Source organism: Lonchura striata, chromosome 5 (genome assembly GCF_046129695.1).
Source record: "Lonchura striata isolate bLonStr1 chromosome 5, bLonStr1.mat, whole genome shotgun sequence".
NCBI classification, from domain to species: Eukaryota; Metazoa; Chordata; class Aves; order Passeriformes; family Estrildidae; genus Lonchura; species Lonchura striata.
This window is the reverse complement of record NC_134607.1, coordinates 42,904,729-42,928,355: the sequence shown is the minus strand read 5'-3', so window position 1 is coordinate 42,928,355 and position 23,627 is coordinate 42,904,729. Positions and strand designations below refer to the sequence as shown.

The 23,627-nt window shown below is 39.4% G+C and overlaps 1 protein-coding gene across 2 annotated transcripts in view; it reads right to left on the bottom strand.

Annotated features, from left to right (window-relative positions):
• Positions 1-2,985: 2,985 nt before the first annotated feature.
• Positions 2,986-23,627, bottom strand: part of RASSF3 (Ras association domain family member 3) — a 92,052-nt gene continuing 71,410 nt past the window's right edge. For both annotated transcript variants that reach the window (XM_021547443.3, XM_021547442.2), the window contains 4 exons: positions 9,755-9,862; positions 7,997-8,264; positions 6,221-6,336; positions 2,986-5,852 (listed from right to left, as the gene is read on the bottom strand). In XM_021547443.3, coding sequence (XP_021403118.2) covers positions 5,703-5,852; positions 6,221-6,336; positions 7,997-8,264; positions 9,755-9,862 — 642 coding nt within the window. In that variant the 3' untranslated portion in view covers positions 2,986-5,702. The remainder of the gene's footprint in view (positions 5,853-6,220; positions 6,337-7,996; positions 8,265-9,754; positions 9,863-23,627) is intronic.

Genomic DNA, 23,627 nt, shown 5'->3' with positions numbered 1-23,627 from the left:
GTCAGATTCTACAAGTATCATCTGACAAGTCTAGATTAAAAGAACTGTCTAGGATTACTGGCATATAGAAAGCACCTGTTTATTTGAAGGGAGAGCTTCAGAGCCAGTGTTCTAATGCAACTTTGCCTGGGAAAAAACCAAGAGGCTGAACTTAACTGTCAAAAGATACTGGCATTCTAATTCCTCCTGAGACATGCTGGAAACAGCTGAAATTTCTGATCACATTCCAGATTCTGTATTTAAAGAGAGAAATCTTAAACTTGTAATGCTATTTTCTCTCGTGCTATATGTGAGGCCACAATGCTATATTTAGGTTTACAGAGTTAGTGAAGGGAGCTTTGCACTCTACTTCTCTCATTGGTATTAGTGGTAAAGTGAAGGCAAAACAGAACTACCTTATCTGTAATATCCTGTCTTATTCATATGGAAAATACATGGAAGAAAGACAGCACCAAGTTAGTACTTTATACAGCATCATAAGAAGTTAGACTTGACAATTGAAGGAATAATCCTTGGATTTAAAAAAAACTTCAAAATTCAAGTTGTGAACATTGCCCTTTCCAAAAGTTGTGGAGGGAGAAGTAGAGAACAGAAAGTGCAATAAAAGGACAATTTTTAAAAAACACCTTTGAGGAAAGCAGGAAGGAAACAGCTTGAGAAGCCATTTGCTAGTACTGGGTGCCTCAGTGCAGGGTGTTGGGCTGGGTCCCTTTCAGGCCTACACTGCTGCAATTGAAGTCAACACTTCTAATTTCAGCTTGCACAAGGGCAAACAAGAACACTCTGGGATTACTTCTCACCTTGCTAGCACATAACACGAAAAGGAGCTTTTCAGACAAACATGCCTTGGCCTTAGCAGTATTTCCTTGAAAAACACCACAAAACAACTGCCAGCAGCCAGGCTCAGTGTCTGAAGTGCTTGGCTCAAACTGCTCTGAACTGGGCGTTGCCTACTTCTCCATACTGGCTGCTGCAGCAATTTCTTTTACCCATTCACACATCAAGAGGAAAATAATTCCTCCAGAACAGGTAAGTCTTCAGTTCACGGCACTAAACCTGTGTTCTGAACAGTAGATCACAGTGTGTCTCCTCTTACCTGGTTTGAATTTTCAGCAGTCTTCACTTCTTGACCAAGCAGATATAGCAGATGCGTAACTTTACCCATTTGGAAGTCATCCACTTGCCTTCATCATCAAGGGTAAGAGACTCTGAACCTTTCAGAGTCCTGTAAAGATCATCTACAGCTTTTTTATTCACTTGATCCAACTAAGACAAGAGGTGAAGTCTCAAAATGGCATCAAATTAATTATAAAGTAGATGTAAGAAACAAGACATCAGACTAGAAAGTTAGTTGAAGTAGTAGGACTTTATTCCAGAGATACTAGTAACAAGGTATTAACTTTTTTTTTTTAAACAATCTGTTAAAACTAGTACTTCAGAATAAATTAAGGAGTCTGTGGAGCTTTCAGGCCCAAGCTAAAAGTATATAGACTTTTATGAGTTTTTATTTTCTGAAACAAATACAAGCAAAAAATTGCCATAATCCTAGACAATTTTATTCCTTATCATTAGTCTGAGGTATACTAACAAATCTCCCTCTGGGAATGTATGAATACTGCACTAGTCAGCATTGTTTTGCTAAAAATTCACTTACTGAAAAAGTGTTTCTATTTTGCAGTTTTATAGGAGAAACTATTTCTCTTGCATATGAACTTAAATAGTGTAATTTATAGGCTCCTGCAAGATGAAAAGTGTAGGAAAAATTTTGAAAGCACAGTTATTTCCCAACAAACACAAGCAAGCCATTGAACATTAAAATGAAGGAGGAACACGCACCTGAATGGTTCTAGATCAATGGGAGATGGTAAAAAGTGAATGCTGACAAAACTTGCAAGGGCTGCACGGGAAATCCTCATGCTGGGAACCTGGGAAGGAAAGAAAACCACTCTATACTCACGCACTCGCAGGAGGGGAGGAAGGGAATGGAGTCTGGTGGGGTTTGTTGCAAGCATTTAAAAATTTCAGCGCTAAAAATTCAGCCTGCGGGAAGACAAAGCAGACCAACAATGTGCCGATCCCTGCCATGGAGAGGAGCAGCCCAACTGCTTCCACAGATGGTGCTGCTGTCCTGCTCTGCCTCAGCACTAAACTCATCAGTCTTCAGATGGATGATTCTGCCTCTGTCCAGCCAAAACACGAGATTTTTTCTGCCGAGTTGGATTTCTGGTAGTAGATAACTCTGCCACAGGCAGAGCGCAGTGACTTGGGTGGTCAGCAGCTTTGCTGACTCCAGTATCTTTAAGGCTTTAATCCATCCCACCCTGGCTGAGTGCTGAAGTACTTGCCATTTGCAGGCCTTACCAAGTGCACACACAGTTGTAATGGGGTTGCTGCACACACCAAACCATGAGGTCTCCCATAAACCAGCCTTCAAGGCACTGGCTGAGCCACTGCCATCTCCTCTGCTGTGGAGCCACGGTGCCTAGGGAAGTGCCACAGACACCAAAGCAAACAGCTCAGCAGCTCCCTTCTACCAATTCAACCAGGGAGGAATAAACCACTTCCATGAAACACAGAGTAAGAGACCGGGAAATTAAACATGGATGTTACTGGAGAAAACCTCTAAAAAGCCATTAAAGATAGAAAGGAGTGAAAAGCATTTCCTGGAGAGAGAGGGCCAGAGTATGACCTCCAGGCTTGGTGTATTGGCCTCATTCCTGCAAGGTGTTTTTTTAACAGAAAGGAAACCACTCGCCCATGGGCTGCCCCACCCAGCAGCTCTGCACTCCCCCTAGGGAGGGGTCAGCTCCATGAGCCCCACAACTCTCAGCTCTGCTCCCTCCCTCTCCCAGGCAAACCTTAGTTTAGGCTAAAGGCCAGCTGTGTGAATCCTGCCCACAGGACTCACTGCTACTTTACACAGAAATCCACTTGGCCTCAAAACCATCACAACACATCGCCAGGCAAAGGAAAAACAAACACATGTCACGTAACCAAGTATTGCCAACTTCAGCTTTAATAATGGAACCATCACTTTTTCTGCCATTTCAGTAATAACTTTAAGGGGAATAAAAACTTCCCTACAAAAATAAAACTAAGCTTGTTAAAATTATAAATAGTTTAAATGTTTGTATTTAAAGACATACATTTTAATGTTTCCCTGCATTCCCCCTCCCTCATCATTTAGTCATTCTGGTACCATCATATAATGACAAGAAAACAGTTTTGCAACAAAAGCTTTGACAGTTCAATTTGATGCTAAAATTAAAAAAAGATAAAACTGACCAGGCATGACCATTTATTTTAAATTAAAGCTGCTGTAACTGCCAGTGTGTAGAACAAAAAAGAAAATTAACTCCACACATGACATCTTAATTAACTGTGGACTAAGACAAAATTAAAATAAAAGTTTATTTTGGTCCCCCACCCCCTTCCCCTTCACCCCAAATCAAGACTCATAGTGCATACAACACTGATTGAGGTTTCTGGCTAAAGTAAATGAAGATGTGCCTACTTAAAAAGATTGATAGTTTAGTTCAAGTAAAACCAAAATTCACATATTTTTATACTCAACTTTAAAACTCAAACAGTGTTTAAATCTGAGCAACAAATGGTTCAATATTGACAGCAATTATGCAATGATTACATAGCTATGGGCAGAAACATAACTTAAGATGTTAACAGAATACCCACCAACACGCTGCTGCATTCCTAGAAAAACAAATTGTAACAAAACTCAAAAGCATTCCCTGAACCATTATAAAGTGTCTCACTTGAGGATAATGTTACTAACTCACACATGCACTACAATGTAACATGTGAAATTACAAAAACAAGCAAGATATGCCTTAGATATATTTTATAGTTAGTCCTACTCTTAATTTCTTTTAACTCTTTAAAACATTATGATTGTCTCATAAGCTCACAAATTCTTTTTACCTAAAATCCTTGTGAAGCGTTTTAAAAAGAATCTTACTAAGGAAAGGAAACAAAGGCACAATTAAATAAAATTAAGGGGAAGAACAGAAGCATCTTGGAGTTTCACACAGTATCCATTAGATGTCACCAAAGTTTTAACCATTCCTTGGGAATTTAAAACGAACACATTAAGAACAGAGGGGAAAAATCCCCAGCACAACTTCTGCTGCTCTTCAATCCTTAGCACTCCTCCACTCACCGACCCTCCCGTACATAACTCACTTCCTCTCTGGCATGATAATGACTACAGTATCAGTCACTCAAATCTGCCTCCTGCTTCCATGCTTCTATTGCACACCCACTTCTTTGGTTTCTTTTGAACATGCTTTTTTTATTTTTTCTTAGATAAATAACTCTGAAAGAACAACAACTATATTTACACTAAAGTAAAAAGCTTTCTTGCTACATTTTTTCTACTTTTAAATCAAGTAAATCAGCAGTCTGCAGAATTTGGTAATCAGTTTTTCAATTAAGAGTTTAAAAACCATAAAGAAAAAACCTTTTTAAATTATTCAAAACAAGAGGTACTAAGCTCAGTCACCAAAACAGACAATAAATGTTAACGTTCTGCTGGGCTGGAAATGTAAGAAATTCTACTTTCTTTGCTGGACTGAGCTTTTAACAGAGAAAGAAGCAGAGGAAGCTATTTCTGTCTGTCAGATATGGTAATTCAAGATTATCCAGCCTAAAAATGGATCACTGGGCCAGAGGAAGACCTGCCTTACAATAAAGATTAAATGCATCTGTAGTTGTATGTTATGCCTGCACCCTTGTAGACAGGTATTTCTCACAGAGTTATCTGAGACATGGACCACTTTTCAGAATTCAAGTAAGCAGCTTTTTAGGTTTGCCACACTTTTCAAACCCTGACTATGCCTTTATAGAATCAGCTTCTCCAAAAGGGACCAGTATGTGCAGCTCCATTTCCATTTTTACTTAGCTTTTGCTTCTCGTTCCTTCCCACTATTTCTATTATCTTTATTTCTTTTCCAGTGTGGATTTACACAGTTAAAAACCATAAAACTTATTCACAATATTAAAACATACAAAAACTTTAACCTTGCAGAATTAGTATTTCAACTTTCCTCTGTGTAAATACTAATTTCATTGAAAGCCTCCTGACAGCTATTAGAGTTCTTCTCCCCAGCTCTTACCTTCTTTTCAACCTTCTTTTTACTTTCTTCAAAGACCACTTAAAACCTTTCCACAATTTCACAGTACAAAACACAGGATCTCATAAGCTTTCCATCTATAACAGCTCTCTAACAAATTATACAGTAACTATTCAAAAACAGAAAGGTAGTGCAAATCAATTTCATCTCTAAGATAGTGCTCTAATTCTCACCCAAATGGCTTTAATAATTTTTTTAACCTATCAATTTGCACATCCTTACTTGTAAAGATTAAGCAAAGGAGAAAAAAAAAGGTATTATTTCATAGCATCCTAGGAAATTGCTTACAGTTTCACAGCTTGCACCAAGATAACTTGGGAAATTCTCTAGGCACACAGAGGGTTGCAAACTGATGTACAAACATGCAGAATCCCTTACTTGTGGGTGCAAGATGCTAAGTGACCTGGCTTATGGAACTAAGTCTACCCTGGCATCATGAAACAGTCTTCTGAATAAAGAAAACTACTCTCTGCTGCTCTTTGTACGTTGGGTTTGGCATGCTCTATTGACATTTGGTAGTGAGCGTTTTCCTGAGTGTCCTTTGGCCCCTTTTTAACCAGGTTTCAGCACCCCACGAAGGGCTTCTTCAAGTTTGCCCCTGTAAGCTGCATAGCGGTTCTTCAAGATCTGCAGCTGGTCATTTTCCTCTTTGTCCAGTATGCGCAAGAAGTTTTGCAGTTCAGGAATACTAAAAGCTTCCCACTGGAAAGACAAAGAGAGCAAAGAATGGATGAGTGCAACAGAAAATTCACAAATCTTTTATATATACAGTATTTCCAAATTAAACCTCAGACATTGTAGACAATTTCCAACTGAAACAGTATCAGGCACCTTCCTTGTAAATCTTAGGGCATCTGAAAATATTTTACTCTTTTAAATAGCTTTTTTCTTCTGCAGGTAACAACAGGTCAGTCTAACCACAAATGAAATGTTTACATAAGGCACAAAGGAAATTAACAGGGGAAAAATGTCTGCTTCCAAAAAATGATCTGCCCAGTCAGCACAGCTCAAACAGAAGGCCACTCATCCATGAAGTTACACCAACACTGACCCAGGAGGGTGCGACATACCATGGCTTCTCCAGTTTCATGCTCACGTAGAACAAAACTGAGCATTTCTGTTTTGGGGCCTGCCACCAAGCGCAGGTAGAGGGGATGTTCTCTGTCTGACAGCTTGCAGGTATAAACTGCAGGAGAAGGAAACCACAGTAATTATCATCTTAACAACAATGTTTCAAACATTTGGAATGACTAATGCTAGCTAATGCTAAAACAATTTCAGAAAGATGCATGTGCAGCCAAAATTTACACACTGTTTATCTATCAGTCTACATACTGGTTTTGAGCAGTGAGTTTCAGGGAGGAGTTGAGCAGGTGACTGATGGTGACAGTGCAACACTGCGTTTGCACAGGAATGAAATGGCCTCCAGTCAACACAGTGCATGTATGTCAGAATCTGTGGTATTGGTGATTCTGAGATTGTAGAAAGTCTCTGTCTTTCTGCCCCGTTGCCAAAGAAGAAGCCATAATTCGTCTGCTGGTTTCAAGCTTGTTTATTTTTGCTTATCTCTAACATGTTCTGCTGCCCTGCCGCAGGTCTGTCCTGCAGGGCAGCGTGTGGGGCTCTGCCCTCAGTGGGATGTTACAAACATTAAATACCAGAAACTACGTGTGCTATATTTACAATAATGTGCCAATATCTGTCACCTACATTGAACAGTGTGTCCCCAGCCTAAACCAATAGAAAAATGCCAGCACTACAGTGAAATATGGAGGGCATGAATGAGAAAAAGGACAAGACACACCCAATTCCTCCATCTTGTCCCCTTTGAACCCCTAATCTAGAAACTTAAAATTTTACTTTTGCACCCATGCCACACTTAATTATTACTCATATCAAACACTCAGAGCTTGTAATTCATCCTGTAAGATTGAAAACTCTTTTCCATGGACAGAGATCAGAGATAATGTCCCTCGGGGCTCTGTACAGGGGGGTTCCTGACCCCCTGCCAGGGTCCCAGGTCTTCCAGGGCAGCCAGAGGGAAGCTCTGGATTCCCACACATGCAGGGCAGGGGGGAAAAATAACTCACAAGAAAAAAATACAACACACAAGTCTGTTGCTCTATCTAAGCATTTATGACATCAGAGCTGTGTATCACTGTTCTGGTACCTTCTCCACTTAAAATTTCATACACAAAGTCTAAATGACAACTCTGCTTGCCTGACAGCCAGAAACATCTGAACTACTGAAACTGCTCTCAATGTCTATGGAAGGAAGGCAGATTTTAAGTGCAAGAACACAGCATGCACCTTTCCCTAAAAAACCCCTTTTCCATCTTCTGGTATTTCCATCACAACTTAAAACAAACTCCTAACAATAGCCAGTGCCCAGGGACAGCCACATGCACTAACATGTGAGCACAACACACGTGCCCGTGGTCGTCACCTCAAGAGCAGACTGCCAGTTCCAGTACCTCATGCATCACAGACACCATGGCTTATCTTTTTAAAAACCCATCCTGTAACTTAATCTCACAACTCTGCAGTATAGCAGGCCAGCTAAAATTTAGGACCTGATAAGGGCATAAAATAAAATGGACTGCAAAGCATAGGAGAGCTATGTAATGTTTGAGCAGGTGACTTTGTCTTGGATGAATTATCCTGAAATACCCCCAGCCTTTTACTGTCTTACCACGCTACTTTACATATGGAAAAGAAGACCAGGTAGGAAGATTGTCACCACCATTTATCTGAGTTCTTCCACCTTGCTCACTTCAAGTATTACTATAGCAAAACTCCCTCCCCAAACCCTTCCACTACCAAAACACCAAAAGCTCAGCTTATACCTTGATCTTCCTTGTGACAGCGTTTATAAAGTGCAAACTTAGCAGGGTTGTCAGCCACAAAGAACTTCTTGAGCAAGGCCTCGATAACTTCCCGAACAGTGTTGGTGCTGCTGATGTGGAGGGTGTTCACGCAGCCGTCCGGCAAGTAAAACGCAGTTTCCCGATTGCTGGGAGTGTACCTCCCCTGGCTCTGGGAGGACTGCACAGTGATGGGTCTGCATAGCTCCATCTGCACTTTGATGAAGCCAGTGTAAATCCCATTCGCGTTCTGCAATGAAAGAAAGGCTTGAACTGTTAAAATCATCAGCAATGACCACCTGTGACACAACAGTGGAGCAGCTACATGAAAATGCTCACAGTGAACACTATTTAAATACCACTGCAATACATGACATCTCACAGGAAAGGTAATTTGTTTTGGTAATTCAGTCATTCTTTCTGGAATACCTTCTCAATATTAATTTTTCTTATTAATAACTACAAAGTATTAATTTTTTCTTAATAATAACTGTTGAATTCTAAGTATATTACGACCTAATCAAGCAAAAGGTACAACATACCAGAAATGAGTTTTCACTTTATGAGAGAACTATGAAGAGAAAAAGATCACTAACACGCATATTCATCAACAGATTTAATGCAGAAACACAGAAACTGTCTCCCACATTTTAGCAGTCTTTGTCAACTTAGTCTGAGGCATTTAGATGGTCAAATCGTGTTGAAAAAAACCCTAACAAAAAAACCACAAACAAATAAAACAAAACAAAAAACTCCAAATCAATCAAAAAACCCAACCAAAATATGCAAAGAACTCCCAAAAAACAACAAAAAAACCAAAACAACCCCCCCCCAAAAAACAGGCAAAACCCCAAAATAAATGCCAATCCAGTTAACATCTGATATTGTTTATTTCAGTTGCTTTTGAAAGATAAAATAGTGAAGTAAAACAAACCTTACTGAGCTAGAAAAATTTTGACGATGTGGTTTTAGCCATACTAAGTCCTGATCCACATGTAAACAAATAACAAAGATCTTTTTATTACACAGTCATACTTATATGGTTTAGGATATAAGGAATTTCAAAATTTCCATATACACCCACATGAATATGTATTAGAAAATCTGGACAGCAGAGCAACTGAGTAACAGCTTGCTAAGGAGATAGACGTGAATTTTGTTAGTATGGTCTTGAGTAGACTGAACTGAATGTTAGACCTGGTTCACAATCCTTGGAAATGAGAAGTCTTATGTATTATATATGGTTTTTGGGGGAAGAAAGTCTCTTCATGCTGAAAACATGTATGACTACTCTGAAAGGTAAGTATCCTATAATAAATATTTCATGTTTTAACTTTTATCACTGCTTGAGCACCCTTATCAAAGAAATCTGACAAAAATTTATCTGCAGAAACAAGAAAAATATACCTTTCATTTTTACCATTTGAGTGTTTTCAGAATTTGTAAGAAAATTCTGACAAATGTACACCTTAGTGTGAGCTTACAGTTTACCTTAAACACATTTCAAATTACATCAGTTTGTTTTTACAGCACTTTGGTTTGATCCATGTAAAAGAGCTACAGGGATAAAAAGCATTTCAGACATGAGAATTGACTTGCCAGTCTAAGGAAAGGTCTCTTAGAAAATAATTTAAACAGAGAGAGTTTTATATGTAACATGCTGAGAATAAAACAAGTCACAATGCACTACAAAGTTACAACTTAACATTAAAAATTACAGGAATTCTATGCATAACTTACCAAGGTCATCTTTAATTTATCAGTGACAGATGAATTATAGCTTTGTATCTTCTCTTTAACTTCTTCTTTACTGAGATAAACATGAGGTTCTCTCTCCTTCTGAACATCCTTCAAAAACAAGACAGCAGTTTTAAAACTCAACAAAAAACAAATTATGATTATGGACACAAACATTCTTAGTCCAAATGGTAATTATTCCACAGAGGCACAACATAACAGTAATTAGCTTTGCAGCAACAGACAGGATTAACACATTAAGCAAATCAAACACAACACTGGGACTGAAGGGAGATGGTTTAATCAATACACCCAAATTCACCTGTGCCCTTTTGTTGGCAACTGTTTTCCTTCAAATATTTTGCAGTAGTATGCAAAACAGCTCAGCTCATTTTATGGCTTGATTTCCTCATGTCAGTGCTATGCCATCTTGTTAAGAATACTTAAAAATTTTGTTAACTATTACTTGGATAATAGGTATTACTGAACAAGTAAAAAGTTTCAACAGTTGCTTTTACAAGGTTGCTATGGATTTCACGTGCAGCAGTAAAAGAAGACCCTGGAATTGGATTTTTTCCAAATAAACATTTGTTCCCAATCTGTATTCCTGCAGCAGCAAACCAGTGTTATAAATACACTCCAGTTTCTACCACTGGCACAAATGCCTTATATAGTATGTAAGAGTTTCAGCTCTCAGCTTTGATGATTTAAGGCTTCATTTAGAAAAGGGAGAAGCTTTGAAGAACCTTAATGCTTTCAGAGAACACCTGAGCACATTCACCCTCCAGACAAACCAGGACGCCATTCCATCTGTCTTCACAAACACATTCCAGTGTAATGTATCCTGAGAAAGGGCTTCCCTGACTGCAGTGGCCTGTTCTGTATCCCACTCCATTGGACACCACTCAGCACAACTCAGCACACAACTTTGCAGGCACTTCAGTTCGCAAGACACTACCCCAAAGATGAGCACATCTACTGTGGCATTGTAAGATTTCACTTGCCAGAAAGAATCTGCTGAACTTTTTCTGTCTCCTAATTTAAAATAAATTATTTTTAGCTCTTTTAGGCTTAGTTTTGCTTCTCCTATATGGCATTTCACTAAATGACATGCTGAAGGCAGACTTTTTCCCATAGCTATAAAAAGAAAGTTGTGGTCTGAATGGAGAACTTGAAGCCACAAACCTTGAATTCTGATCTGGGCTCAGATACTGATTTCCTGCGTAACATTGAGAACATACCTTTATTTCAAGATCAGGAAACTGAGGCATAAAAAGAACACCAGTAAAAGACCACTCTGCCATTAGTTCTTTAAGCACAATTCTAGGATTGTGTAGCATTTTGCACAGTTGCCAGACCCCACCTACTATACTACAAATACCAAATTACTGAATGTTTTTACAATTCAAATCTCTAGTCTCCCTAGAGAAATGTAACCTTCTTGCCCTTCTGTTTTTCATCTTCCCTCTGCCCCAAATTGCCCCAAATAATAAAGAAAGACAGCTTAATTTGAACTGCCCACTTCATCTCCCCAAAGGCTCTTTCAGCTTTATAGCGTTCAATCTGGGGGCAAACAAAACAGGCACAAACAAAAAAAAGTGACTAAAGGGACAGGAAACAGACTACAGGCCTCTATCTGATGGCTATATGACACATGTCAAGAACCCAAGCTTTAACTTGCTATGTTCACTGTCAGTGTAAGTGCAGACAAACTCCTTCACATGGATTCCAGCCAAGGCTCACCTCAGAGACAACAAGCACATTGTGGAATTCATACCTCTCCAATCTACTAACAATATTGATACTGAAATTCCAATACTGGACACCTCAGCTTTAATGCTTATTATTAATTTCTGATTGTCCAAGCAGGTACCTACCCTGCTGGAACTGTCACCATGATTACTGAAGTCACCCACAACATTTGCTATTATTAAGCAAAAACACTAACTAGGAAAGAGGAAAAAAACCTCACCTTTCTTATGATGAAACATCAACCTTTGTTTAAGAAAAAACAATAAACAATCAAACAACCACTCCACATTAACTTCTATGGCCCTCAAGGTTTAAATTCACAAAAACTACTTTTAATAACTGTAAAAGACAAAAAGAACCTATTGCCTTTAATGGCAACGGCACAGGGCAAAATTCACAAGGCTGACATCTAGGAAATTATCTGTATGCATTATGAAGAAGAAAAAAAAAGGACAAGGAAAAAAACCTTGGTGAATTGGTAGGTATGAATAGACAGCAACTTTCTCCTGTTTTCACATAGGAGAGTTTTCATACTGTTCTCCCAATATGACAGAAATTTGATCTGGTTAAAAAAGACACCACCCCACAGGATCACTCTAATCCTGGGGATCACATTGAAAGCAGGCATGACAAGCAAAATCCAAGCACAGCATCGAAGCCCAGCATTCAAGCCAGCAGATTTCCCACAGACCAGCTCTGGTGATGTTCTTGTAGTCAGCCTTCCCAGGTGCAGCTCCACTACAGAGCTGTGGGCCACGAGGCATCATTGGGGCAGCTGTCATTCCCTCACATGAGTGAGACACAATTCCATACTTGAGCATACCACAGGAATTTCTGCCTTCTTGCACTAGCACTAGAGGCCAGACAAATTTGGCAAAACTCAATGAAGCCCCCGAGAAGCACATCTGTGTGTTTACACAAAAGCGGGGATTGCCTCCTTTTGTAATGAGCATTCTGCCAACAATTTTTCTAAACAACCAAAGCATGTGCCTTAATTAATTTCAACAGCATGTAGTTCATAGCAAATCTCTGAACTGAATACAAACAGGACTACTGGGATTGGATTAAACAAATGGACCCAAAATCATTCAATAAAAACACAATACGTAATAGGCAGAAATGCTGTTTACTTCAGTCATCATTTTCACCCTACTCCTCCATCTTTCACTATCAAGATGACAGGCAGTGAAAAGTGAAGATGTGTCCCAGGAGAGGAAGTAACTCAATGCCACTGGAAACTTAAGACCAAGATCTTCATGAATTGATCTGGTGATACCATCCTGCAACCAAACAAAAAGCTCAGAACACTCCAACTAATTCATCAGGGTACAACTTCAACCAAGCAAACAAAGCCTCCTCACTAGCTCCACACCAGGACTTACAGAAAATCACATTGCTGTCACACAAACTGCAGAGACAGTAAATCCCACATGACTGCTGCCAACAGAAAGCCAACAAAGGAACAGCTCGCTGGGTTTATTGAACAAGAAAACCTCAGCCCACCCACCATGATTCACTGGGTCAGCTGCTCCCACTGAATGTCATTAAGCAGAATACACAGATTTGAGGCACCTGTGTCTTTTAATTTTCCTAATTATACTTAGCCAACATACAAAGAGAAGCTAACAAGATGTTATACAGGTTTTCTTTCCCCTGACTCTTCCCCACAAGTTTCCTGGGGCTGAATTGCTCTCAGTATAAACTGGCACCTAAATTTTGCCATACAGTTTTGCTAGCCATGTTAGAAGTTAAAATAAGTAAGTCTTCTTTGACCACCATACTTAGGTGGGTTGAGGAAGACTAGACAAACTCATTTCCCACAGGAAATAGCAGGTCCTTCATAACAGGACCCACTAAAAGAAAAGCTATCCCCTGCTAACTCTGCTTCTGTCTAACAGATCAAATTCCACCTGGTTATCTCAGGGGTTAAATTTATTTCCTGTGAAGACCTTGAGCCATCCAATACAACAGCAGTACTTCAGTCATGTCTACCATGGTTTACAATGTGCTTCTGACATCGTGCTCTTGAAATGGCCACCAAATGGTTGAAGCCACACCTGCTCAGGGAAAGCAATTGCTCCAAAGGCAGCTGTTTTAAACAAAGGAGCAAGAGCATTTTGGAGGTGAGACTGGGCACAGCTCAGGCACAAGGGGAGCATGATTCATCTGCAGGCTGGTTCAGATGCAGCTGATTTATCTCTGACTCCCTACAAGACGCCCAGCACACACCTCACAATGGTGCAGGGATTTGGGAAACTGCCTTTCTTGAAAAGTCAGGCCTGGTGATGTGTTTCCTAACCAAAGATCCTTGTGTATGTCACAGCAGCAGAGTGAAGCATGAGCACAACCAGCAGAGCAGTTCACACTGTGTCTTCTTCCATCAGCCAAGACTTAGATGTTGCCAGGCTTAACAATATCACTTCTGAGTGCTAGTGCTCAAAAAATGATCTTTCTCTATAAAACAATGCACAAACATTTCCATGCTAGTTTTTGAAAAATTAAATAAAATGTATAGAATAAAACCTGAGCTAGGTTCTCTTCCATCACTTAACCAAATTATATTCTCAGTAATGTCTGCCACATCAACACCCCTTTCTCCTCCCAGCTCAATTAAATGTTTTCCTCATCAGAGCTCCTGGTCTCCTTCCACTCCCTGATGTTAATGTGATCTTACCACTTCCTCAGATCAGCACAGATGGGAAAGACAAAAACTAGTCTCAAGGACACAGCTGAATACACCAGAACTCATGCAGATGATATATTTGGGTCTAAACCACTAATTTTCTAGTCTGAGCTATTAATTTTTTTAAAAATCTCTCTGTCCTTAACGACACCTACAGTGCACACCACTGGCAGCCATTTGTATTAAAGGCATTTCTCAAGTCAACTGAAGCAGTATTTCATTCTCAAACAAAATTCCTAAGCAACAGCTGCCAGTAAGAGGGAAATGAGGCAAGTGCTTTCATTTTCCCAAGGGGAATAGCTGGTCTTTCATTAGAGCTCATGATTCAATGCCTCTTCACAGTTGAGGTTCCTCACAATAAAAAGAGCATAAAATTTTTTTCTTTATCGCCTGCACTCCCCATGCTCATCTCATTTATTGTAGCAGAGATGTTTAGACAAGCAGCACTCTCTTTGTAACATTTATGCTGAGTGCAAAGCCCTAGATGAGACTAGCTCAGCATGGATCCTCAAGAAACACAACTAAACTGCACAAATTACAATTAAAGTGAACTGCAAATCAACTTGTGGTCCCCAAAAAAAGGAATCACATCACATCAGGGGCTTTATGGAAGTCTAAGTCTCACGGTTGCTGCCAACCCTAGTCCTGAATGCAGTAATAGAGCATTAATAAACTCAACAGCTACAGGCTGCTATGGGACGAGGCTAAGAAAAAGTTTCACAAAGAAAGAAAAATCCATATCCATGAAGCCTATATCCTCAGGATCCTTGCCTTGAGTCAAATGCCTGGCTTCCCCAAACTGCTACTGCAGCCTTCTATATATGGAGAGATACAAGAAGGTCTCTCTCTTCCATCCAACCTGCTATTTTCACAAAACTTCAAGAAATTAGCATCTCTTCAGGAACAAGGAATCAAGCTCCTCAGCTTGAAAGACAGAGGAAAATATAACGGACAAAAGGTTGTTTAACCTTTTCTGTTCCTATCCTGGGAACATACATAAAGCATTTTTATGAGAAATCTGAAGAACCAGAGACCTGTGGGAACTCAAGCAATCTATTAAGACACATCAGTCCCTGTATCAGCTCTCATGTTTCACATTAATCCCACACATACTGTGACCATGATTCAGTCAGATGAGTGAAGATGTAATGATCTTGCTGTAAACTGTGGCCAGAAATATTTTTTTAAATAAAACACTGAAGGTTTGAAAATGAGAAATTCAGCCTAATCTGTGTTAAAAAAGACGTTCTTGTTTAGTCATAAAAATTACAGCTAGTGCAATCACATATATCACATATGTTACATTTACATTAAAGAAAGGATTTAAGTAATAGTGCTATCCTACAACAAAAAAAGCAAAACAGAGCATACAGGAAGCAAAGCAAATGGAATTCTGATCTCAGTTGTTACTCCTACAAGCAAGAACAGTCCTTCCTACAGCCTGCCAGCACTCCTACAGGAAAGAAAGAAACTGAAACCTTGCAATTAAATTATTTTGAAACAAGCATCTTACTTCTCCCTCATCCTAGCTCTCCTGAGAGCATAGCAGCTTTCCCAGTGACAGTAATTTCTCCTTCTATGCTGGGGCAAGCCTAAACTCCAGATATGTGCTCTTCCTTCATCTGAAGCCCTGAGACTCACCAAGCAGAGACACTGGTCACAGCCAGTCAGAGACACCAGTAGGCAAAAAGGTGTGAAAAAGACTAACTGGGGGCAGGGTGGCCAAGAAACATTAACATCCAAATATCTCCCAGCATTGACCTTATCACACAGCTGAATCTTGAAATGTTTGCCATCTCCTGAACAAGATGAGATTGCTCTCTGGGTCAGGGGAAAGAGGGACTTTTCTGACAGGATGGATGTGGGCAGAATAATCTCTGTATCTTCCTGTAATGCCTTTTGCTTTTTGCAGCCAGGGAGATCCAATTCTCACAGTGGCAACCAGAGCAAGGAAGCAGTCTCTTTTTTAGGAAAATATTTTGTTTTTTCTAAGCAGGTTTGGCTGACATGAGTTTGAACAATTATCCTGACAGCCAGAGAGAGTTCAAGACCAGCTCACAACGTGTCCTCCTGACAGAGCAAGAGAAGTGGCACCCTCCCAGGTCAGGTGTACAGGGCATCCAGGCTGATATTCTGCCTTCTGCAGCAGCAAAAACAAAGGCTATTTCGAACAAGCATGTGAGCCTTTTCTGCAGCCTCTCTGCTGGCATCCACAAGTGTGGAAGCAGGAATTCAGAGGGCGCGTCCCTTCCAAGTCTGTTAGGCATCCATTTATGGGCCTGGTGCCTATGCACTGCCAACACTGCCTGTCTCTACACCCCCTGTGGCAAGCTCCACAAATTTATCACTGCAGTATGAAGAGGTACTCCCATCTGCTTTAAGCTGATCTTCTATTAAGACCAAAGATAATTTCTGTTAAAAACATTGAATGCTCTTTAACCCTAATATGGCAAGAGCTAGTAAATCCAAGTTTCACCTTCAGCTTTTCTATCACTTTTGTGATTTTGTAAAACACAGTCACACACCCCCTTTTTCTCCTCTCCAAAGTGAGGAGCCTTGAACTCCTTAGTCTTTTCTAAGGTAGTTGCTCCATCCTCTCAATCATTTTACAGCAGGGTGACTAACCACAAAAATGGGATGTGGGGACCAGACCTGTATCAGAACTTGTGACATAGTGCACCAAAGCTTAGATACTCCTTGTTTATAAATCTGTATGCTACAGGTCTACAACAAATCATTACTTTTATCCATGATGCAATGTGATCTCCCATAGTGGTAACAGAAATCTCCATGCAACACCACAATTTATAATTTTATCATAATTTTACAAGGCACAGGCATTACAGTTAATAAATACTTGTTACTTTCTGACTATTTTCAGTTTTTACCAAGTATCACCATGTGGTTTGGCATGCTAATGAAAGCAATGAATGACAAAGTAAAACGTCATGGCTCCATCTGCCCCCTCTGATGTAAACACTCAAATGTTTATATGGTGAGTATTTTTAAGCAGCAGAGAAACAAAACAAAAGTTGTAACTTCCCTTTATTCCTTTTAACAAATTATTTTCCTTCAAACAGAACTAATATAAACAGAATTCATATTCAGGCATTGTGAAAGGAAGGCTAGAAAACGGAATACATTTGTTGGTGACATTAACATTGTTGCTAGAGTTTAAGTTCATCATGACATCACCTCTGAAAACCCCTAGTTACAAACCCTGTCGTACCCTACATGGTTGTACTTTAACTACTGGCATGCAACCCAGTTTCAAAAAGCAGTCATCTGTTTAAAGTGAAAACCAACTGTACAAATAATAGCAACTCGGGCTCAGCATTAGATTTTGTCCCTAAAGACACAACAGACTTTACACAGATTTGTAAATTTTCCCCTCTCCATACTATGTCACATTTTTAAAGAAATATATTACATTATTTAAATAACATTTAACAGCTGTTTCAGTTTTGAAAATTTCACTAAAACTAGATGTAAGATCACAGTAAATCATTTCCTTCAGGTCTCCTCTTCAGAAAGTGTGAATTTTAACTGCTGGCTATTTAAGCACATAGGGTGTTTAATGAACTAAAATTGATTACCAGCCTCTGTGACCTCTACAATAAAATCAAGCTTTTAAAAGATCATTAGGAAACAAGCTTATACAGGATATTGTATTGAAAACTCCTTAGTATATCTTGAAAGTTAAGTATGGTCTGAAGCCCAGGGTACTAATACAAGTAGAGACCAAACAACTAAGCAACATTAGGGTTCTGGGTTATTAGACCACAGTATTTGCATACGACCCTACAGTGCAAGAATCCAACATGTTCCATCCAACAGAAGCCAGGAAGACGTTGTTTACAATGACAACCTCCCAGGTCTTCAAATGCAACTCTCTACAGTTTACTTTAAAGCTGACACTGGAAACCAACCAGTCATTCCTGGGGAAGTGAGCCCCGTGCCAGGCCAAGGCACAGTTTTCTCCCCGTGCTTACTGCCAGCACTTTGCAGTCTGAAGCAAGCTCAGTTGTGGGCCTTGTCTCAGCAAAAGCTGGGTGATATGCCAGCTTTTGCCAAGTGTGTCAAACACCATTTTATCTTTAGAGCAACATTCCCTTCTTGGGTTTGGTAGGGTAGTTCTAAGATTGTGTCACCAAATTACTTTTAAAACCTGCCTGCGCTGAGAAAAGACAAGGACTTCATAACCAGGCCAAACCTTAGGGCTGGTGTTAGACAGAAATAGTGAGCCTGTACATGATCACAACGGTCCCACCAACCAAGTAATTTTTGTTTGGATTTGTTCCACTTAAAAGGAAAAACACAAACCTCAAAAATGCAGACTAACAATTCTAACCTAGGAAATATAACATAGTGGCTTCTTCAGATATAGAACAACCCTGACAGATTTCCCTTATCATAGACACTACAGTGAAACAATATTCAGAAATATGAACAGTCTTCTCAAAGAAATGTGAGGGTTATGGGGAGGATGTAGTACTTTGAAGAACATATAGTTCTTCAAATTAAAAAAGTTACTGTTATTGTCTTTATCATCCTGGCGCTGATCTCATATTTGAAACTTTTCTGAAGAGAAAATGTCCTTCTCTACCATACATGCATCTCAAACTCCCACAAAATTAAGGAAATACAACTATCTTTTTCAAATTAAGTCTGCTTTTTAAAGGCCTCAAAAACTTGTAACAATAACCTTGGCAGACTCAAAGTTGTAAGCAATCACTGGTATCTTCAGTAATATACACAACCTCTAAGCCAAAGTAGCAGAAGCATCTTCTCAGTACATTAAAGAAGATCACAGTAAAACCATCACATGCATTTACAGTCAGCTCATGTAACTGCTGCTTTATATATATACAAAACAAACAGAGCTAAAAACTAACTCTGTCCAAAATCTAATAGTCTACACTGACTGGCTTTAGTTTAAAACAAGTTAGGTTTTCATTAAATAAGTACATAGGAAATATTTTTACACCAACACGACCTCTATCACGGCAATTTGTGCAATTAAGTCTCTACACAACTTCCACAGAAATATTTAAAACCAGTCTCTTCAAAGAGACATCCAAATTAGGTATTTTACAGTGCAAACAAAAGGACGCACCCCTGCAGCCTGGCCTGCACAAAAAGCTTCCTCCTTCTTTCATGCTCTAGAAAATTTATATCACCTGGCAGATTTCATTAACACTTAAACTGTAATGACTGTACCCTTTGCTACAGCCTTTTAATTACCACATTTTATTAAAAATCAGATGGTCAGATGGTACCCAAAAGACATTTTTAAACCAGCATACTATAATCATTAGCTTTACCTACTACTGCTTGAACTGATCTGGCAAAAATTCAAGAAAGAAAAATTGATGGGGGCAAACTAGGTAACTATGTACTACTGTAGTGTAAACTTACACTGACCTTAATGATAGGATTTTACCTCTATTTTGCATCTTCAGCTTTAAGAAGTCAAATGTTGAAAAAAAAAAATCAGAACCCCTTAGGCAATTATCTCAAGGCTGCAGCAGACAGGAAATTTTCATCTCTTTCTCCACCTTCATTCAATTTGACTGGAATTCCAGTTTGAATTTATCAAGACTTCAGAGCTCAGATATGATTGCTGTTCCAGTAAGAAGGAAAATAAAATGCTTGGACCACTCCTGGACTCTTTGCTGCAACACCCCATTTTAAATTATTCCTCTCATCTTGGGGATGAGGGATGCACTAGAGCATTCACGGCCCAGCTGAGAACAAACTGGTACAGGCAGTTGGCTGCTGGACCCCAGCCATCCAGCCCCGTGCCACCACCCACCAAAGCTCATGTCCTAGTGACCTCAAGATCACACTGGTAAGATGGTACTCAATCCTCAGATCTCCGCATGGTGAGGAACCCCACCAACAGAGTCAGGAAGATTATGCCTTGAATAAACTCATCAGCGTGGTAATGATAACCTGCTTCTCTTGTTTTTCTACTGGATTTTAGCTATCAAACACACATTTAAGGCTACCAAGCAATTCAGTTGCAAGCAGAGTGAGACTGACAAAAGGACAAGTTTCTTCAAAACTCCTGTATTTTCTAAAAAGAAAGGCAAACCATACTATTACCATTGCAAAAACTGAAAACTGCCACTAGCTTGTGTTTCAACCCTTTTTGCAAAAATACACTTGTTGCCCAGTTTCAGTATAAATTTGTTTTCCAGAATATATACACACAACATTTCTGCCAAACACATTCATTTCTTACAAATTAATTCAGGTGCCTCCAATGCTGAGACAATTTAGAAGTGGGCTGCTTTCAGCCATATGCCTGCTTCTCTGCTACATGCTACCACTGTCTGAGAAACCAATGTAAGCTGTCACAGTCCTCATCCAGTAACAGAATCACTACCAGCCAGCAGATTACTTCCACAAATCTAGGAGGCTCCTTGCTTAAATAGGATGAATAAGGTATTTTTGTTCTTTTTACAGGTGAAAAAGAACAGAATAAACAAACTGAAAACAGAAGAACTAGCGAGGGAAAGCCAGGATTTTGTTTTATTTTTGCACAGTTTAAAAAAAGACCACAGATAACATAAGCATTAATCAAGTCTACAGCATGAGAGAACTACCTACCGTGCAATAAACACCTCATGGCACAAGTCCCAGGCTACCCAAACACTGTGCTAGCCTGGTGCCATCTATCAGCAGACCGTTTACACCACTGGGATCTCCAGTGCTCATGTGAGCATGCTGCTCCCTTCTCATCAATCCACAGTTTCTGTATCTGGGCAGACCATTCTGTAGTAGTGAACCAGTTTAGAATTGCAGGACAGTTGTTACACTCAAACATTCATTTTTTTTAATAACATCAACAAAAGAGTGGAGTGATAGCAGTTCTATTTAGATCAATACTGGCAGGACACAGTGGAGACAGAACAGAGTAGGAAGCCACAACTGGTAGGTGTTCAAGGCAGGTGTGAACAGAAGACTTCAGAATATGGTTAATGAATATCCCACAGGAAAAGGTGGATAAACCAGCCCTCCATCTGAGGAGAGGTCAGGAGAACAGCAAGTAGGCTGCACTGGAGAACAGGGCTTGCTTGCTTACAACCTGATGCTATGGCCCAACTCCAAACACAAGTTATTTGGCCATGCTGGAGAATGGCCACCAGGAAACCAGAGAAGGGGGAAAATGATTCCAAGCTTTGTTCTTAAGGAGCAAATGGGAGAATGTGTTGACTTTACAACATAAAGTTCAAAAAGTTGTTCCTTTTTCCTTTCCAAACAGCTATTTCCCTGCTTTTATGGGCAGGATGTTAGAGGCACAAGGAAGCGCTGCTGCTACTCCACCTTTCCTTAAGCCTGACTTCTGCTTCAGGAAATGTAATTATGAAGCATATGAAGGTATGAGATCTGCTAGAGCTGATGGGCGTTTCAGGCGGAAACAAAAGAGTCTAGTAGAATTTTTCATTTTAAAAAATCATTTTTAGAGATAATAAGGATAATCAGTACCACCACACCCTCTGAGAAAACATTCAGAAGACAGAACACATTGAAAAGGATGGGCCACCTTACAGGCAAGCATCAGATAAGCTGAAACCAGTTCAATCACAGTTTCCTCAAACAATAAATTCTGCAAAGCAAAATCACTGCCTTTTAATAAAAGTATTGGAAATGTTTTGTTAACATTTCCTGTACTTTAACAGAAAATATGGAGAACTCATGGTTTTAGCCAATAAAATGAAGCATGCAATCAGGTATCAGCACAATTATAAAAGGAGATAAAAGTAATTTTTTTTAAAACAAAAAACAAACAAACAAAACCCCCAAAAAACCAACCAAACAAACAAACAAAAAAAAAAAAACAAAAACCCAACAACAACAACAACAAAAAAACCCCCACATCACCCAACTGGGAAGACAGCATTATTTGTCTAGGTCTTTAAATTTACAGTTGTTCAGTTATTAAGTTATACCTCTATCCTATCTTATTAGAAGTTTATAGCTCACAGGAGCCATTCTTAGCTTACAAATATACACATCACACTTAAAACTGTAAAGTAAAGGAGAGTCTTTTTGAGAGCTGGAAAAATTAAGACTATATCTGGAACTTTTGACACAGACAAAAGCATTAATCTGTAATCAGACCAGTCAGTTCATATCCACTCTTCCACTGAGTGGAATACAATATAATACAGGTCCACTAACAAGACCTCTCTAATTGCCACATGTGAAGGGACTCAGCTTTTACCTCAAGCAAGCCATGTAATTAATTGAAGTATTGGTACTTCTTTTGTTCCAAACCTGTACAGGCAATTTGCCAGAAGATTGAAATTCGGCCAATTTTCTACCAGTATGTCCTTTGCATAATGTGATAGCAAAAACTTTTCAAATCAATAAACATTGTGGGGTCACATAAGTAATTCTGCAATGCCTGGCTGCAGGGGGTAGGGAATGGGGAGAGGAACACATAGGTGTCCCTATGCAGCACCCTAGCAAACACTACCATATTATGACACAAGGAGCAATACTGAAAACTACGGACAACAGAACAATGCAGAGGGTGTTCAGGAGGCATCCAATCACTTCTGTCCCACATTAGGAATGTTGGAAGGTACAGTAGCATAGTAGTAAGCCTCACTTTTACATAAAAACTACATGGCACCCTGAATATAAGAAAGTTCTCTCAAAATGGCAGAGCACAGTCTTTGATTAGTAGGACCACTCATCAGGCAATCCTAATGAAATCAGCAGGATTCTTCATTTATTAATTAGTAAAAATTAACAAAAATCAAGCTAGTTACTTACATAGGCTGACTAAGGTGACACACATTAATGCCAACATAAGCATATATGCAGGAATGGCAACTTTTCAGAAAAAATGGCATGACAGGCAACATCGAAGTACAGAAACACAAAGAACAAAGGGAGCTTACTACATGTTTTTAAATAAATAGTTTTTACGATGCAAAGTGGGAAGAAGCTAGCTACAGTTTTTCAGTATTTCAGAAAAAGAGCACAGACAATCTAAACAAGCAAACTAAAAAGGGATAGATCCTTTGTGATCCTAAGAAAAGATAAAGCTGTGGGGTATACAACTTGAGATGCCACCACATCTTCCAGTTTTGCTTCAATAAAGGTGCATTTTGTTTGCAATTTCTCAATCTCATACATCTAACTAATTTACATTATTGAAAAATTAACAAGACTCCCAAACATCTTATAGGTTTAGCCAGACTAGGAAATACCACGTTTCTAGTGAGTCAGAAGTCATCTAGTTGTACCCTGAGGAAAGAGTGACCAAAACCAGCAACATCTTGATGTTACTGGTAACATAAGGAAAAAATGCTCTCAGTTTTTTTGACTCCTAAGCAGTTTTACATGGCCACATAATTATGTAAGAAATTAAGCACACCTGCATCCAGCCACCCTCCCACACAGATACATGGCACTAACCCA